We start from the raw sequence: 19,431 nt of genomic DNA on the forward strand, positions 1-19,431 counted from the left end.
AGAGGCCCAGAGCTGAGTTTCGGAGCAGAGAGCCCATCTTCCCATGGGATGCTTGGGGCTCTGCACCATGCTGCCCATGCAGATGTGAAGGTGGCATCTCCGTCCCACCATCCCAGCACCTATAAGTACCATCACCTACACGTACCACGATGGGGTCACCCTGCCCAGCATCACCCCAAGCTCACCTGCATGGCGAGGCCATCCACACTCATTCCACCATTCCATGCCACCAGCTCCAGGAATACACGGCTGGTGAGGGGCAGCACTGAGTATCCAATGGGAGCAAGGGTGCCTGCAGCATCCCACACTGGGGAAGGGGCGAGAGAAGCTGGCCGGAGGCATGGCAGCCCAGGAGGTACCCCTGGCCAGAACCAGGGATGAGGGAGAGCATCCCCGGTGGGGTCCCAGACTCACTGGCTTTGTATGGATAATATTCAATAGCCAAGGCGGTGTCTTCGGAGAAAATGGTGGCCACGTCCCGGCCTTGGAAGAGGAAGGAGCTGTTCCAGGTTGGCTGCTCTGGGGGCCCAGCTGCTCGGGACATCTTAGGAGACAACAGGAAAATTATCCTTCAGATACCTTCTCTCTCTAGAGATAAGCAGGGAGAGACGACAGAGAGGAGAGGTGGGGGTAAAGGAAAGCACAACTTGTGCATCTCATCCCTGGCTCCAAAGCAATCCCGAATCCTGGTTGCTTGGGCTGGTTTTCCCTGGGTCTTCAAGCTTGGCTGCTTCTTTTGGGCTAATCCCTGCCAGCATCTTCCCCTCGCAGAGCCACAGCCCATGGACCAGTTACCCGCAGTGGGAAGAGCCTGGAGGATGAGCCGCACTGGCCCAGGGTGAGCCTTAGATATCTATCGGGCAACCTGGTGCTCACATGCAGGAAAGGGATGATATACGGACCCCAGACTCCTGCTTATGGCCCGGGTCCAGCTCACCCGACAGAGATCGAGCAGTGGGCAACACGTTAATCCCCTGGGCCGTGCTCGGCCGTTGGAAATGGCATCGCTCCATCCCCTCCAGCAGCTGCTCCCCTTCGCCTCCAGCTCTCCAAAGGTCAGCTCTAACACCGGCTGCCCAGCACTGAGGAGTTATTGACAGCAGCTCCTGTTTAATGCTGTTACTGCATCCCCTCGGCCAGCATCGCCCAGCGGGGCAGAGATGCTGATCGGCTTTTCTGTGTCAGCACATTTCTGCTCCACTGGGGAGGATGGAAGAGCAAGGGGGGGCTCTCCCTCTGCTTGTGTTTGGGATGCTAATGGGCATTACACACCTTGGAGACCAGCAGTGGTGCATTACCCAGCCCTGGGGGCTGTCAGCAAAGAGAGTGAGGGGCTGGGAGGCTTCAGAGCCCAAAACCACCTCCATGCTGGGCTGCATTGGGCATCACTTCAGTGCTGGCTCAGCACTGGGCTGGTTCTCTCAGCCAGTGGCTCCCTAGCATCAGATGGGGCTTTTACCTGGGATACAGCTCGCTTTGACTGCAGGGAGCCCAGTCTGTGCCTGGAAATCCTTAGGGAAAACCCACACAGGCAGGGGCAGCTCCCAGCAGCCGGATGTGGCTCAGCACCCTCCAGCCTGCATCCCAGCCCACAGGGCTGCTCCATCAGCCTCACTGAGCCCGATTTGGTGGGGGAAATCTCCTAAACCCCATCAAATGCCGCCTCCAGTTACTTTTCCTGGCATGGCCCTGTTCAAAGCCCTGCGAGGTGGTGCTGGTTCAGCCTCAGCAGGGAAGAGAAAAGTCAAACATGGGAGCAGATTGTGAATTTGACCCCAATTGTCGGAGGTCCTGAGCCCACATGGCTCCTCTCACCGGGGCAAGGATGGGAGATGACATTCCCGATCCCGCCTCCGGTTCTGGGGGTGGGTGGCAGGGAATGCTTGCCAGGGCTGGGCTGTCTCCCACCGGCTCGGCGGGCCAGATGGATGCTCTGCACTGGGGCATCAGAGCCAGTGCACTGATTTGGGCAGACGTCTTGGCACAGCAACTGCCTCTGCCAAGGGCCACCTGGAGAAACACAACAAAGGGGATGCGGAGGAGGAGGAGGCTCCTTCATCCCTCTTGGCTACTCCAGTTCATCTCCCGAAGCCTGGTTCGAAGGCAGCATCGTTGGTGTGAGTAGAGGTAGAGATGGCCAAGCTCACAGCATCTCTCCTGCCTCCCCAAAGGATGGGACCATGCCCTGGTCCTCACGGCTGCCTGTCTGACCCCAGAACAGAGCAAGAAACTCCAGAGAAGTGGGTTAAACTGGAGGAGAAGAACCCAAAAAGAGAGGGGACGAGCATCATGAAGGCTTGAGCTGGGTGCTGGGAGGACAGATGTAGTGTGACTTTCAGTAGGAGTCACAGTGCAGTGCCCATCCATCCCATGGCTTCACCATTGCCACCAGCATGTCCAAACCCATCCCTTTTGGTGAGAAAGGAGCTGCTGGCCCAAGGAGAGCACCCCAGGAAGGGTTAACCAGGTAGGGAAGGGTTAACCATCACTGAGACCCCGCTACGTAAGAGGGGTGCCCTGCTGAAGGTGAACCCAAGCGCTGTTGTCTGCAGACGCTGATGGGAACCGACAGGCGAGAGGACACGCTGGGCTGGCAGGAGTATCGAATCCCATTAGCCTGGCCAGGAGTTAGCTCAGGGAAAGCCATTAACCCCTGGAAACGGAGCAGCAATGCTCCCTCCTCCTCCTCCCAGCCTCCCCCTAACCTTTCCTTAGGAGCTCGTCCTCTCCAGGAAGGAACCGCATCCTACAGGTGGGGAGACTGAGGCAGGAGACAGGACGTTGTGCAGCATCCCCAGGGAGAGCATCCTCCAGGATGTGCAACGACAGGCAGAGCCATGTGGGCACGGAGAGGAGGAGGAAGAGGAGGAGCAGGAGGCAGCAGCATGCACGCAGGCCAGATGGCCAGGTTTAATCACTTGTCCTCCCTCGTTGGGCTCCCACAGCTCCGTGCTGGCACTGCTGCCTCTGTCAGGGCTGTGGGGCTTGGCTTGGGCTCATCCCACAACTTCACAGGGGTTTGTGTGTGTTTATCCACAGAAATCCAAAGAAAATGCATTTTGGCTGCGGTTAGAGGAGAGAAATATCCCTGCTCTGCTTGGGAAACTGCAGCCTTGGGATGCTGCATCCTGCAGCAATGAGATGGGGGGGACACAACACAGGGACAAGCACATGGGAATTCCTTTCCTCATATCTGCTCATCCCCTGAACCCATTGCTGGGGATGGGGGTGCTGGTCACAGGAGGACCCCAAGAAGGTGCAGACCCAAAGCAGAGGATCCCTAAATCTCCCCCCATCTCTCACCTGCAAAGAGCAACACTGGGAGGTGCGGGGGAGCAATAAGCCAACAATTATTGTACTGAATGAAACGCACTAATGATTTTTATGGTAATTCCCCCCCTCCTGGGCCATGCGGCATTTGGCCGCCCTCCTCCAGGTAATATTTTATGTATGGGCTCCCTGAACGTGTTGATACAGGGGCTTTCTGCTCCGAGATGATCTCAATTCAGCGCACGGGGGAGGAGGAGCGAGGTGGGGAAGCGCGAGTGCAGTGGGTGCAGGACCAGCCGCAGCACCCCCTCCGGGGCAGCCGGACGTCTGCCCTCGCCTCGCTTGCGGCTGGCACTGTTCGGAGGCAAAGGGATGGAGCAGCTCCGGGTCCACCTTCACACGGCCCCATCACGCCTCCTCCCCACCACAGCATCCCAGCAGGGCCCTGCCTCTCCCTCCTTGCCAGTTTTTGGCAGGGCACAGGAACAAAAGCGGGCCCTCCTGCTCCCGATGATGCCGAAAGGGTAAGTTGCCCTGGCAACAGCTATTCTGATGATGTCGCTACCTCTCCCGGTGGTACTTGAGGCCCGGGGAAGAGAAGGTCTCTGCCTTCAAGAGGCAGCACTAGAGCTGGAGGCGAGAGCGGAGCAGGGGGGAAAATGAAGGACAAAGGCACAAGCAAGGAGCTGCCTGTGGGTTTCTGCAGGCAAGGCGAGGCGGATGAAAGCACTGTGTTCTTGATGCTCAAAGCATCGCTTTGCCCCTAAAGCATGGGGTGCTCAGCTCCCCTGCTGACGGAGGGATGCTCATCGGTATCAGGGTAGGATGCAGACCTGTGCATCCCAATGAATGTAAAGGTTGGGCTTGGTGATCTTAAAGGTCTTTTCCAACCTAGTTGATTCCATGATTCTCTGTGTTCAGCACTGTACCTGTGGGTGGCCGTGGTTGGCAGCTTGGGCAATGCAGAAAGCTGCTGCTGGAGGGTCTGGGAATGTGATGGTGGTGGGGGTGATGCCGGGACAGGAGGTGGGATGTTTCTCCATGTGGCGCCTGATAAGTGATGGAAAAGAAGAGAATCAGCGTGTGTGGGGTCACGTTCGCACCTAGCAAGCCAAGCACCACGGGAGGTGGCTATAGCAACCAAGCCCAGTGTCCCCCACCCGTATCACCGACAGCCCCCCGTGGCCATTACTCACTTGTACTCCTGAACATTGGTCACAACTCTGGCCACAGCCACCAGGGGCCCAGCAGGGGTGGCCAAAGGGGCTGACAGTCCCTGCAGCAGCACCTGTGGGTCCATGGTGAAGGACCAGAAATAAGGGAGGGGGAAGAAGATGCCCTAAATCAGCATCAACAGCCACATGCAGCAGCATCCTCCCCACATCACGGTGCTCTGGTCCATCCTGGACCACCTCTCACCTCCAAGGCCACGTAGCTCAATCCATCACAGCGAGGGATGAAGCTCCCTTTGCGGGTGATGGTGACGTGCAGCACCGTCCCCACAGGGTCCCGTGTCCTTGGCTGTTTGAGAAGGAGAGTGAACCATGGGAGGAGGAAGGGTCAAGGCCACCAAGCGCTCCGGCAGCCCAGCGCTGACAATGAAGCCCCAGCTGATGATGGAAGCTCACAGTGCCCCTGAGCCTTCCCGGAAAAGATCAATGTAATAAACCCTACTGCATTTAAATATTTAATCACTCCCAATCTCTGGGCAGGGAAGAAGAAACTCATTTCTGCCAAAGAGCAGAGGGGAACCTGGTTTGGGGAAGGTATTGAGTGAGTTTCCCAGGTCTCAGCCACACAGGGAGCTGTTAAAACCCAGTCCAAACTGTTAACACACTGGGATGGAGAAATCCCCACCGAGGGGCTCCTCTCTGCAGCTGGGGACCTGCCTGCCCTGATTAATGCACAGCAGCCCCTGCGCAATGAACGCTCTGATGTAAAGCCCGGTCCCACATCTCCTTCCCCAGGATGCTGAGGGCGAAAGCACTTCCCAGCCTGCAATCCCATCGCTTTTCCTCCACGTTTTCCCACTGGAGAGAGATGGAAAAAGCCCCGCACAAGGCCTGCCTTGTTCTCACCTTGTGGGAAGCTCACAAGCCTCTTTGTGCACCTTCCCCAGCTCGCCAAATTCGGTTTTCCCACCGGGATTACACCGTTACACAAGGCTCTCTTTGCCTGCCACCCCCCTCTACAGCTGGTGAACCTCCAAGTAATAAGAGGGAATAAGAGGAGGATGGAGGGGCAGGCTCTGTACCTACCAGCACCAGCCTGCAGCGGTGGGGCTGGAAGGGCTGGAGGTGCCGCACCGGCAGCTGGAATGTCCCCAGTGCCTCCTTGGTGGCTTTATCTGCCACAGTGAGAGTCAGGGCTGGAAGGGAGAGGGTCAGCCGTCAGGATGAGTGGGGCTGGCCATGGGATTTGGGGAAGGGGAGAGTGGGGGAGGCCATGGGGGGAGGCTTGGGGAAGGTCTGGGTGATGGAGGGACAGGTGATGGGGGGATTGACTCATTCTCAGCAGCCCCTTCCCCTCACAGATGACGTTGGGGTGAACAGGGGTGGGATTTACATCCATCCTGGGTTTCTATACACACACGTGGATCCCTAGGAGCCATCGAGAGCATTCCCAAGGCATCCCCAGGAAAGCAAAGCCCGTGAGCAACTGGCACCGATGCAGCTCAGATTCCCATCTAGGAAGCCAGAATTTCCCACTGATGCATCTAATCCACCTCCCCATCTCCAGCCCACCCAGGGTACAATCCCTGCCCTGGGGCAGCCCATGGTGGGCCCCGTCCTCTCAGGGGTGCCTGGTACCCATCTGTTCCCCAGCACAGCAGCATCACCGCATGGATGCTGGCACCCCCAGCTCTTCCTTGAGTCTCAAGCAAAGCTGCAATTTACTTGACAAGCACCAGGAGCCTTTTATGACAAAAAAAGGAGCTGATGGAAGGGAAAACCGCCCTCTCTTTATGCTGCCATCAAGACTTGGGCTTCCCTTCCCCCAGCTTAATGACAGTGCCGACGCACCCGCCTTAACTCCTGCTTGGCCAACCTGGCAGTGCCACAGGTTGTGTGTGTCCCCGAAATGAAGACCATGGACCAGGTAAGAGCATGGACCAGGTAAGAGCATGGACCAGGTAAGAGCATGGACCACGCTTTCCAGAGCCCCTGCTTTCCAGCAAGTGCTTGGTTCATATGGTGATTCTCTCCCAGCTCCTTCTGGAAAGAGCACCAGGGACAATGTTCCAGGGTCGAGCAAGAGACAAGTGGCTTTTCTGCTACTCGTCTCCTATGATGGATCGTGTTTGGCAGCCCCACCAATTGAAACTGTATTTATGGGCAAAAAAAGGGTGGAAATTGTATTTCTGGGCAAGAAAAGGTGTGAGCTGCATCTGGAAATGACACCTCCAGCCTCAGCGTCTGGGGGATGAGCACCTCTGAACATCTGGGGGATGCCAGGAGGCAGAAGAGAGGGGATGGCGGTCCCAGCATCTCTCCCAGTACTGCACGGGGCAGGTCCAAAGCACATCAAAAGCTCCTCAATTTCATTTAGGTCAGGGTCTGATGGGATTAGGCGTGATGTGAAGATTGGCTCCCACAGTTGGTTTTGTAAGGGTGTGATTAGAATCAAATCCCAGCCCCTAATGCATTGAGTTTTATCACAGTTACAGACTTAGGAACCCAGCACAGGGAGTAGTAGCACCATGACATGGGTCCAACCCGTACAAGGGGTGAGGATGGCAGTGGGGTAAGATGTGGAATGCTCTCACCTCGTGCTTATTCCCATGGGATGCTTTGGAGCTCGACACTGTCACTTGCCCCATCCCGCAGCTGGAGGCATGTCCCTCTTGGTCCTACTCTGAAGCCACCACAGCCATGCATGGCTCAGGGCACAGCTTGTCCCCATCACAGCTGCTCTCTGCCTGAGTGCATCGGCTCCCCAATATCCCCAAATTAACCCTTTGAGGAGATGAGCCCCATCTCACCCCTGTCCCCATGGTCCCCGGTGCTCTCACCTGCCCAGCCTACATCTTCAGCATCCATTTCCACTGTCACCTCCTCCTCCCAGGCGGGCGCATGGGTGGGCACTGAGGATGCTCGGGTCACCTCTGGCTTCTGCTCATTCCCTCTGCTGGTCTCACTGGGAGGAAAGGGGAGGTGAAAGAGGCCGGTTGCTGGGTGTGGAAGGGGAATGCATGAGCAGGGATGAGCACTGTCCCAGCTCAGCGCAGCCAACCCTTGGATAAAAGGGGCTACAAACCCCTTTTAGCCAAAAGGCTATTTCAGACCCCAGAGGCTAATTATGTGCTGTATTGATGAAGGGACAGGGAGGAGGCTGCTGGGAAAGGAGAAGATTGAATGCTAACGACTGCCATCATTAAAGTCAGCACATAAAGAGGCTGAGCATTAATTACAGCAGCCATGGGCCCTGGGTAATTCGTCTGTGCTGGTGGAGGCCTGGTTTGGGGTTGTTCCTCCCCCTTGTATCAATTGATCATCAATTCCTCATGAGTTTGGCTGATGATTATAATGCCCTTGCTCCCTGGCAGACCTTTGAGGGGACCCAGTGAGCCTCTTGGTGTTATCCTGGGAATCCCAAGAGCACGGTAGAGTGGTCCATGGTGACCGCAAGTCCTCTCCATCCCTGACCATGGGGTGAAGGGAGATGGTGACGTGGTGTCAGGTCAATGTGACACAGATGCCCCAGCCCTGTCGTTGGGTTGCTCTGGATATGAAGGTGATAAAGTGTCCAGTGCTGGCTCCCTAGGAAAGCTCCTGCTGGAGCAGAGCCAACACAGCTCTTAGGGAGAGGTTACCAGAGCACGGTGGTGGCTGAGAGCACCGGTGGCACTTTGACACTGCTGGAAGCTGGAGAAGCCAGCTCAGGGGAAAGGAGATGGTGAAGGTCCTTCCAGCTGTAGGGTGAGCTCCAGGGAGCGGTGGGACCAAGCAGGTTCATCCCAGATGGATGGGAGGATGCTCTATGCTTGCAAGACCTCCATCCCCTCTCCTTGCTGAATGGACCCTCAGCCATGCTGCATCGACATCCCATGCTCCTCGCGCATCTCCCACGTGTTCCCTTCCCCATGGGGAAGCCCACCTGCATCCTGGAGGGATGGAGCCGAGCTGGCCAGCTCTGCCAGGTGGGAATTAGCATTGGGCTGGCACCAGTTGTAGAGGGGCTGGAAGGTAACGAGCTCTCCAGTAATGAGCTCTGTGGGGGATTTGCTCTACCAGCAACGTGCTTGGAGTCCGAATGAAGGCAAACCTGGGCTGGGGGGTGGGAGGAGGAGGAGGGTGAGAACAGGCTGCTCTGGGCCCCCTTCATTATAGACTTGCCTAAGGATGAGAGTGCATTCAAAAAGAGCTGTGAAGTGGGGAGGGGGGTGGGGAAAACCTCCACAACACATGGGGATGTGCTTCAGAATCAAATGAACAGGCCGGGGGCAGCAGGAACGGCAGAGAGGGGAGATGGTTTGATGTCTCCTCCTCACCCCAGACCTGGAGGGGCAGGAGAGGGGGTCTCCAGCAGGCAGGCACTGCAGATCGCACGCCCTGGGGCAGGACCTGGCTGGGATGGACCACGAGATGCTCCTCTGATGCTCATCATCCCTCCCTGCCTGTGCTGGGGCGGGCGTTTCACACTGCCATGCATGTGGGGATGCACCAGCCACCCACTGCCGTGATGAGAGATAAAGGGTAAAGACAGACGCCCCCAGGGAGTTCTTATACATCAATGTCTCAGCTGCAGCACGTGGGGACAGTGTCACTCAGCACGGCGCTGCGTGCAGTACCCTGGGCACAGCAAAGGGCCGGACCCAGCCTAAACATTCATCTGGCATCCCAGGGCATCATCTCTGCAGGGTAAGTTATTTCTTGGGCTGACACCCCTGCAGTAGCAATGTGGTGGTGCAGGCACAAACCCCCTTGTGTAGCATGGCCAAGGCTGCAGGCCTGACACCCAGGGTGTTGCTCATGTGATAGTGCAGGATGTGGCCTTGGAGAAGGCAGCGCTGCCCCCACCACTGTGCCTGGGGCAGAGGTGTAAGAGCGATGCTGAGCGGGATCAGAATGACAAAGGGAGAACTGCTCGTGTGAGAAACCCCCTTTTCACATTGCTCCTGACCCTCTAACCCTGGCTCCATCTTCATCCCACCATGACCTACGCCAAGTGCTGGGGCGAGGAGGGGACCCCCAAACTCCCACTTCCCACCCCCACCTTGCTCCAGGGTTATCAGCTGAGCCCCAGGTTTATTTCTGGGTATATGGCAAAGCAAGAAGACTTTGCTTGCGGGAGCTCCCTAACCCCTTCCAAGGTGGAGCATCCCATCCACGCCACAGCCAGGACCACTGCCTGCACAGCAAACCCATTGACATTGGAGCCCCCATTCCAGTGGCTGGGAGCAGACGGCGCATTCAGCAGCGACCTTGAGTTTCTTGGTGCCGAAGAACAGAAAGGAAGAAATGAGGAGGTGCTTTTGTGGTACTTGATGTGGAGGAGAAGCCGGGCAGAGCCAGTCTCTCCAGTCTCTTTGTGCTGTTAATTGCAAACACGTTAATGGCAAAGCAAGCCAAGGTCATCCCTGCATCACACCGGTCCAGGAGCAGTTTGTGAGTGAACGGAAGATGTGAAGCAAGCCCACAGGTGCCCCTGAAAGCAGCGAGGGGGGATCTGCTCAGCACTCGATGGATGAGGAGCAGAGCCAAGCCACTGCCGCATCCCCACAGCATCCCTGGAGGAGAAGCCACATCCTCTCCGGAGCAAGGATGAGCCAAAGCCTATCTGGATGCCTGCGCAGGCTCTCCTGCTCCTCGGGGTCTTTCAGGTTCACTCTGCCGAGCTATTCCCTTCCCTATCCTCTGCACGGAGAACTGGAAGCAATGCATACAACTATGGAGGAGAGATAGCGGATGGATGCAGCTATGTCTGTGGGATGCCAAGTCCAGTCATGAGCAACTGGGCACACCGCAAAGGGCTGGTGGGAGTGGGATTGCTCAATTCTTCCCATCCCACTCCTGGTTTTGGGGATTGATGCTCTGGTGATGCTCAGTTTGAGCTCAGGCTGGCTCCACTGGTGGTACCCAGCAGCTTTGGGGTGGGGGGGATCAGCTGCCATCAGGTCCCCATCCACCAACTGCTTCTGCTTCCCATCTATAAACCCCACCTTTTAACTGCGACATGCTACTCTCCTTCAAAAGCAAGTGCCCTGAGAAACAATAACTGATTCCCTTCTGCCTTGGCTCCCTCACTATGGTTACTAAAAGGCCCCTCATGTGTCCTGCATCCCTAATACCACCCTCCCCTCCATCACTCCCCCGTTACCATGGCAATGCGGTGATGGAGCAGCACCAGAATGTAAAGAGAGATGCAACAATCACACGCCACCCTCGTGCTATCATTTAGGATATTGATGTTTAAATCTCCTGAGATCATCTGGGTATAATTGGTTTATGGAAATAGAGACAACTCCTGCGGGGGAGTTACTCGGGCTGAGAGCGGGACCTTGTTATGGGGGGGGGTGTGAAAGAGGGGAAGGGGTGATGAAGGGGCAGCAGTGGGGGCTGCCAGCCCCACACCATCCAGTTCCCATCCGGCTGCAGGTGCCAGCCAGCCCTGGCTGCCAGAATTGCGATGGAGAGATGCATCCCTCCTGCCCAGGAGACTCCGGGATGCAGCTGGCACCAGGCACTGTGGGGCTGCCACTGTGGCACTCCAACAGGCCTCAGGACCCCCTTCACCACGCAGCTGAGGGTCTCTGCACTGGAAAATGCCCAGCAAGCAACAGTTTGCTCCACACGCTTGCAGAGGTGATGTTTCCAGGCTGATTGCCCCCAGTGGAGGAGCCCCACGCCTGTTCCCTGGTACTTGGGTACCAGCTTGCCCAGCACTGACCCAGAGAAACCCAGCTCTGCATCCAGGAGATGCTCCGAAGCCACTGACTGCCACTTTCTCCCCCCTTTTCCATGGGAAGCGGTGCCAAAGCTTTTCTGCCTCCTGGAAAGGCTCTTTGGGAACGTGGGCTCACCCTGCAGCAGTGCTGAGCAGAGCGGCCTCCCTCTTAACACAGACCAAAGCCTGACCGGCTAATTGAGTCCCCTGGCACATGCATAATGCACGAGGAGCCAAGTTCTCCTTACCCAAGCATTCTGTTTTATTTATTAAAACACTCTTTTATTTATTGTGATATCATCCTGAAATCCAGGCAGCCTTGCCCTGTGGATTCTTTGACATCATTTTACACTTTCAATATTAGGAATGCTTTCTTCCTGATGCCCAAGCAAGCCAAGGTGGCCCATTCCCTGTTTTTTTCCCATCCTGGCTCCTCTCCGCACAGTGAGCATCCTACGGAGGTGGTGCTTGTGCATGTGCCAGTAGAGAGGTTCCTCCCTCCTTTAGTCTTGCAAAGGTCAATAACAGCTCCTAAACCCTTTCTCTGTGTCCCCACTGTCCCCCTTCCTAGATGCTGGGTACTCACATGACAACGTACGGCCATGGCACCCGGCCCTCCCGTGTGGCTGGCAGGTTGCTGGCACCATGGAAGATGATGGTGATGGATTCCTTCCCCAGACGGGCCACATGGCCCCCACTGGCCACCGGGGCATGGCTGGGGTCCTCTGTCCCAGCAGGGGATGTGGATACCTGCGGGGAGCAAGCAGAAGAGACATCAAGGTGGGGAGCGCAGGCATGTCCTTGTCACCCAACCTCATCCCCATGGCCCCAGCTCAATGCTGGGAGCCCAGATTGGGGAGATGAAGTCCTCAGAACATCCCCATGACCCAGACGTGTCCCCTGCTCAATGCTGAAAGCCTGGATGGAGGAGAACAAGCTGAGGAGATGGTGTCCCCAGCACATCCCCATCACAGCTCCCTCTTCCCTGTCCCCAGGGCCTAGCTGTGGCTCTGCACTGTGGATGTCCCCATGCCATTGCAGGGGCACAATGTGCCAGGCTCCCTGGGAGGACACCAGCAGCATGAGAGCATCCTGCTGGGGTGAAACCAGTCCAGGATCCCTGCCCCGCATGGCCCCACTGGGGCCTGCTGCACCGTGGTCCTGAAGACCCCTCGCCAGGTCACCAAGACTGGGATTAACCATCTATTTCTTCCCTATGAGGATGGTGAAGCACTGGCATAAGGTGCCCAGAGAAGCTGTGGCTGCCCCATCCCTGGCAGTGCTCAAGGCCAGGTTGGACACAGGGGCTTGGAGCAAGCTGCTCCAGTGGAAGGGGTCCCTGCCCATGGCAGGGGTTGGAACTGGATGAGCTTTGAGGTCCCTTCAACCCAAACCAGCCTGGGATTCTATGATTCTGTAATCTAAAGCACCTCCATTTCCCCTCCCAGCCCTCTGACCTGCCAACACCCCCCCTGCTCCCCCTTCTCCAGCCCAGGCACCTCTGCAATTCATAGGGATCCTGCCGGAATTGGGATCTCAGCCCAATCCAGGGAGGAAAAGGGGCGAGTGTGGGAGCTCCCCCTCCCCGTCTCATTAATTCCCACCAGCTGATGTGATAAGGAGCAGCAGAGCCGCAAGCTGCCGCTCCTCACACATGGGGGGACTGCCCCTGCTCCCATCACACCCCTTCCAAGTGAGAGACAGCCCTGTCCCCACCGGCTGCATCCTCGCCTTGGCCAGCACGCAGCCTGAATGCATCTAACACTGCACAGGGCTGTGGCTACAAGGGGTTAAAAGCCACCCTGCATCACTTCAGAGCCTGCAGAGCAAACCCTGCGTGCATCCCGCTGACCTCCTGGGGTTGAGCAGGGAGCTCCAGCCCATCAACGTCCCCGTGGGCTTCTCAAAGCCGCTGCCTGCAAATCCCCTCCGACACGTGGCTTTGCCCCCAAACTCCATAATGAGGGGCTGGTGTGTCCTAAACCCTCTCCCTTGTCTCTCCTGAGGGTGATGGTGATGGGCTTGGCAGTGTGGAGGTGACCTGCTGCCTTGGGGGCTGTGAGCCCAAACGTGAGGACTGCGTTCAGGATGGAAACCTCAGGGCCCTGACCAGCAACAGCACTGAAAGCAGCTTTTTGCCCCCCTTATTTCTTTGCTGTCAGCTCAGAAGCCAGCTGGAGCTCGGGGTGGGTGTTGGGGACAGGCTCTGCATCCATGACAGCCAGAAAGAGGGACCAAAGGAGCAGGCACACAAAGTGGGGGAGGATTCCCTGACCTGCTCCGTGGATGGATCTCAATCCCACCCTGGCCCCAGCCCCACGGCAATTATCCCCCCGCTCAACAACCCTGATGGAGAGGGGAAATTACAGGCTTTCTTGACCTGACGTGGGATGATGGCTGTCAGGTCAACCCCCACGGGCACAGGCGCTCCCTGATACAGCCACAGCGGCTCCACGCTCTGCTCAGCACCCCCTGAGCCCCCCGAAGCACAGGGCAGCCTGTCCCAGTGCCTTCCCAAGGCTTTGCCAGAGAGGCAGCAAAAAGGGGGGGGAGACCTATGATTTTGCCCCATCCTGGCATTGGCAAAGAGGGAAAATGCAGGATGGAGCTTGGGGAAAGAGGATGAAAGCACAGGCTTGGGTATAAGGCCCCTTCCAAGAGGCAGGATCCTGGATACACAGGCAGGAAGCCTGCACAGGAGTGCAGGCAGGGATGCTCTCCCTGGAGACCCATCTCTCTTTCCAAAAAAGCATCTGTTCAGGCTTCAGCTTTGGAGTTTTAGCGAGTATTTGCATCCCAATTACGCCCTAAAATCCCAATCCGGAGGTATTCCAGCTGGCTGAGATGGGAAACAGCCCTGCTTTGAATTGCTTGGACACATCTGAGCTCGCTGACGGAACCCAGAGTGTAAGCTGTGATGCTGGATCAGTGTCCCACACCCTTATTTACAGCTCCAGCTCATTATTTTGGGACAATTTCCCCTATTTTCTTTCACATTCCAGATAACAGACACAGGTTTCTTAGCACACACCTTCCTACCCACCGCTTATATTCACATCTCCCCGGAAAACAAGGTTTTATCACTGCAATGGTTACAGCATGACAATTAGTGAGGGGTTTTGATGGAAAATGAATGAGGGTAAAGCTAAGTAAAGCTCAGCAGAACAAAACAGTTTAAATATAGCCAGCACGAACAATGCCAGGCTTTGTAGGCAACTGGTACCCGAAACCTTCTCAAGGCTGTGATTAACTGCTGAAATAAACCCCGGTCGCTATTAAAGCCAGGAGGAAACTCAGTATTCCTTCCAGAAAGGAGGAGCCAGGTAGAGCCTACGCTTGTTCTGCAGCTCTTTTACTCAGCTGGAAGAACAACTTCCCCATCCCTGCAAAGCCGAGGGCTCTTGGCCAGGAGTTTGCAACCTGTTGTTTGTGGAGGTGGAAGAAAAACACAGTTCCCTTATTCCTGAGGGTCTCATCACAGGTTTGAGGTCCCTTGGAGCATTCCCTGAGCATCTCACACTGATCCCACACGGCACCTTAACCCCAAGCCAGCCTTAAAGCACCCTCAATGCCAATTATTCATTATCCAGCCTGCGATGTTGCGGGGAGGTTGATTAACGGGGCTGCCGGAGCTGCCATCATCCTAATTTGTTTTCCTATCAACTCTTTATCATCAGGACCGAAGCACCGGGGCCCAGACAGCTCCTCTACAGCAGCGCTCAGCCAAGATTAAATTGCTTCTGGCTGCGAGCTGACAAGACATAAATAGCCTCAAGAGCCCGGCGTTTAGTTCGGGGAGGACAGCCCGGGCCGGGAGCCAGCAGGGACCTCCAGGCACGGTCCTGCAGGGCTCCTCCATCGCAGCTTCACCCCTGCCCACGGCAGGAGGTTCTCCTCCAGGTTTGACTCTTTACGTTCATTGAGCAGCACAAGACCAGAGGTGAGCACCTGGGGCTGTACCACAGCGCTCCTCGGCATGAGGCACCACTGCTATGCAGGAGAAGACACCGGTCCCTGCCCTGCCGTGTCAGCTTTATCCTCCTCCTGAGACTTCATAAAATAATAGTAGGCTCCATAAGCGAAGATGGACTGGGGCTGGTGTGAGTTTTCCTATGTGATGTCTCCCCAGGCTCCTTTTAAGCCTCCTTACGGCAGCTAAACACCAGCAAGCTGCTTGCCCTCCCCTGGCAGCCGAGAGGATGGGAAATAAAGTGCCACTTGGCTTTAAACAAGCAGCAGGATGAGGCCATAGGTTACACCTCCAGCACCACGGGACATCCGAACACAAGGTAGGGCTGGAGCATGGCCAGGACATCCCAGAGCCAGGCCAGCCTGAGGATGCTGCATCTTCAGGTGCCCCTTGGCACATCCTAACTGATCCAGCCACCTCTCAGGGCTGGACCTCAGGGCTCTGGGATGTAAGAGGACACCACAGAGCATCTCCTGATAACAGGGATGAGCAGCCCATCGTGGCTCCATCACAACAGCGAGCAAGCATGCACCTCCAGGCACAGGGAACTGGGACAGGGAAAGAGATTTTACACGTCATCAGGCAGCAAAATGGGATGAAATATGGGTTTACAGCAAGGACACGGTGGCTGGTGGGTGAGCAGATGCAGCTGCTTTGCCCAGACTCACCTTCTCCCAACATGCTGCATGAAGGACAATGGAGCATCTGGAATTCCTGGCTTCTAGGGGTGGGAGATGCATTGCTCCATGCCCTGCTATCCCCCTGTCCCGTGTCAGTCCCACAAGCTCAGTGTGTTCAGGGTGCAATGTAACATCCCACATCCGTATGGGTTTGCACCCCCCTCGAGCATCACGGCTCCTCGGCTGTCTGCCGCGCTCTCCAAAGCAACCGGAGCCTCGGTGCTAATCAGATTTGAGGCTGTGAAATCTCATTTGAGGCTCTATTAATGCAGAGCTGGCATGACACAGGCCCCGGCCTGTCTCCAATGAGGAAAACAAGGAAAGCAATCTAGCTGGGAAAAATGCATCTCCCAGAACAAGCTCGGGGGAGCCGGCCCAAAGCAATTACAGTTAAAAGGAAGATTAAAACAGTATCAGCACTCTTCTTCCTCCGACCCCTGCTCCCACCCCGGGGAGAGGAGCACTGAGCTGCATTGATGGGCATCTCCAGCACTGTGGTCCCTCAAGCAGGGATGCGATTGCAGTGGGATGCAACCCCTTCAAAGCAAGGGGCTTTTGCACAATGCAGCAGTGGAAGGGTCACGGGCTCATCCATGGTTTGTTATCCTGATGGGTCCAGGTGCTTCTTTCCCTCTGAGGTTTTGCTCCCTGGTGCCTCGGAGCTGCTTGGTGTGGGATGAGAGGAGAGCACAGTCCCCTATAATGACACCTACCACTGATGGAGAAGCCCTTGCCCTTGAGAAGTAGCCTCTAGGGTGGCACAGAGGTGGGTACACAAGGAACAGCCATCAGCTTCCCAAATGAAAGGAGCTGGCGAGCACATGGTTTCTGGGAGCTAGCGAGCGTATTCGCCCCCCTGCAAAGGCTCTAGACTCTGACACAACACACAGCCCTAAGATAAACAGCCATATGGTTGGAGAACTTCAGCTCCTCAATGGCCCGAGGCAGCCCGAGCTCAACCCAGTTGTATTACAAGGGGTATTTCCCAACACCTTCCTGCAGCAGGTTCAAATCATCCTCCAAGGAAAAACACCCCGAGTGCTTAAAGCCCTTTTGTAGATCCCCGGCAAGGCAAAAGCGAGAGGAAGAAAAGCAATGCAGGAAAGCAAACACTGTTTTATTCATCCTTTCATCCTGCCAGCCTCAGCCCGCTCCAGTAACCCCCATTGCTGCGGGCAGACACCGCTGCTCTGCTCCCACTTCCCAGCCAGCTGCAGGGATGGGGACTGGAGGGGGGGTTGGAGAGGGGGTTCCCTTGGATTCAGGCTGAGCTTGATATATTCTTATTATTCTTATTTTTAAGCAAGTTGTTTCCTCGAGGGGACCCTGCGGGAGCTCATTACAGATCACAGGGTGGTTTTAGAGCGCTGGGAGGAAGGATGCTCTCCCCCATCGGCACACAGGGATGCAGGCTCCGAGCCCATTTCCCCGGGGAGCATCATTGCCGCCGGCTGGGAATCCCTTTGGGCTAAAAACCGCCAAATTCATTTTCCTTCCATTTATGTGGAAAACTCCCAATTCACCTGTCAAATAATTAAATGGGCCAGCAGCCCAGCACCACCCCGTCTGCTCCATTAGGAGAGCTCTACACTGTCTATATTTATCAGCAGCATCAGTGCAATTTCCTCCCCCCTACCTCTTAAAACGGAGCAATTTTCTCTTTTTAACCCCATTTGCTTTTCTCATCAAGGCAGTTATTTGACACTTAAAGGGACATGATGACTGAAATTGCAGGAATTAGAGCTAGCAACCGCTCTGCCTGCCTGCGTTTCCTTTGAGCACCCAAAGAGTTAGGGATAAGCAAATGGAGCAGCAGCTTGGGAAACCTCTTGAGGATCTGGCTTCTCCATTTTAGCTAAGAAAACATGAATTGCCACCCTGCACTCCTCCATTTCCATGCCAGATCTCCACTGGGGCAGGGAGAAGCATGTGGAGAACAGGACTTTCGGACCAAGCAGCCTCAGGTCCTCAGTGTAATTTAGGGAATGTCATTTCCTTTCAATACATCACTAAAAACATTCGTTCTCACACCCCCAAATATCATCCTTCAGCAAATCAAAGGTCTGCAAGCAGCACCCCAAAGCCGTTTGCTTCAGGTCGCCTTTACCCTGGTCCTTCCAGCACAGGAATGATGCAGGGATGCGGAGGAAGGCAAAGTCCCCGATGAACCCGTCAAGGCACGCTCCTCCCCAGGCTGACAGCTCTTCAAAGCCCTACAAATTGCTCACCAGAGCAGCGTTATTCATCTCTGCCACATCCTGGGGCGAGCCCTGTCAGCAAAGTTTGTTTTTCAGCTTCATTGGGCTTTCAGTGAGAGGAGGCAGGCCCAGCCCCTCACCCTGTTGTCAGGGCTGGACCCCTTCCACCCTGCCTGTGATGGCTGCTGTCACTGGGATGAGTGATGGATGAGCTGGCCAGGAGACACGTGCCATCCATCACCCGCTAACAGAGACCTCTGCCCCAGCTCTGCTCCCCGGTGATGGGAGGACAGAAGCTTTTGTCCACCATCATCACTCAGTGAGATGGGGCACATCGTGAGGGCAGCTGCATCCAGCTCAAGCATCCTCGCCCTGCCTTGCAGCCCTGCTGCCCCCATCACTGCAGAGAGAATCATGGAATGGTTTGGGTTGGAAAGGAACTTAAAATCACCCAGTTCAACCCCTGCCAGGGACACCTTCCACTCCAAGCCTCGTCCAGCCTGGCCTTGAACACTGCCATGGACACAAAATCAACGTCTCGCACCCAAACCAGCCCTTCGGCAGAGCCAGGTGGTTGAGCCAGGCTTGCAATGGGGTCTGCATTGGGTTTGAAGCAGTCAGCAGACCCCAGGGCTGCGCTCTGCTGCCCACCAAAAGGCAGTGGAGCCAGCACGTGAGCTCAGTTCACAGCCCGTCATCCGCATCTGGATGAGGACGGGGCTCCTGGGATCCCCCCTGCTTGAACCCACCCCAAAAAGGGGCCCAACAGTCCAGCTGTGGCTCAGACCCCTCCAGATCCCTGTGTCTGAAGTACAGGGTCACAGCTTTGCTTTCTGTATCCTGCTTAAAGAAACAAAGCTGATCGGGTTTTGCTCATCCCTGTGATTTATGTTACACCACACACGCTTTCCTAGGGAAGCTCTTTAGCTTCATGGTGAATCCAAAGGGATGAAACAAAGCATAAGCAGGGCCAGGAGTGGGTTTGGTCCCATTTTTCAGACCTATCAAAGCTCCACAAGTCACAGTCAGCCTTGCACGGCATGGATGGGGTGGCCTGACCACGGGAAGCACTAGCTTCCCAGTATCCCGGTGCTCTTCCAGCCTGGGAAACAAGCTGTGTGCAAACCCATTTGTTTGCTGCGATTCCTTGTACCCCGACAGCAGCAGATTGCTGTGCTGGGATGGGTGCCTCGCTGCCAGCTGGTCCAGGGAGACTGGAAACAAACCAGCTTGCAACCACGTCCAAGTGCCAAGGAGATCTCCCAGAGCTGGCTCCTTATCCCCAGCTCCACGTGGACCTGCTGCCTGTGAAATGGGAGCAGTTCCTGGCGGAAGGGCCAGGCTCCTGCTGACCTGAGGGCTGATTCCCCGTAACCGAGCCCTGTGCTCTGCTGCCAGGTCCCCAAGGGTCCTGGTGAGCCCAGTC

At 56.1% G+C, this 19,431-nt stretch overlaps 1 protein-coding gene across 1 annotated transcript in view; it reads right to left on the reverse strand.

Annotated features, from left to right (window-relative positions):
* Nucleotides 1-19,431, reverse strand: part of CCDC33 (coiled-coil domain containing 33) — a 42,256-nt gene that overhangs the window by 17,674 nt on the left and 5,151 nt on the right. Inside the window, exons 4-11 of the mRNA XM_065688730.1 lie at nt 11,744-11,907; nt 7,283-7,407; nt 5,529-5,638; nt 4,690-4,791; nt 4,467-4,558; nt 4,200-4,320; nt 415-544; nt 186-307 (exon numbers count right to left, since the gene is read on the reverse strand). Coding sequence (XP_065544802.1) covers nt 186-307; nt 415-544; nt 4,200-4,320; nt 4,467-4,558; nt 4,690-4,791; nt 5,529-5,638; nt 7,283-7,407; nt 11,744-11,907 — 966 coding nt within the window. The remainder of the gene's footprint in view (nt 1-185; nt 308-414; nt 545-4,199; nt 4,321-4,466; nt 4,559-4,689; nt 4,792-5,528; nt 5,639-7,282; nt 7,408-11,743; nt 11,908-19,431) is intronic.

The sequence above is a fragment of the Lathamus discolor genome, chromosome 8, assembly GCF_037157495.1.
Source record: "Lathamus discolor isolate bLatDis1 chromosome 8, bLatDis1.hap1, whole genome shotgun sequence".
Classification (NCBI taxonomy): domain Eukaryota; kingdom Metazoa; phylum Chordata; class Aves; order Psittaciformes; family Psittacidae; genus Lathamus; species Lathamus discolor.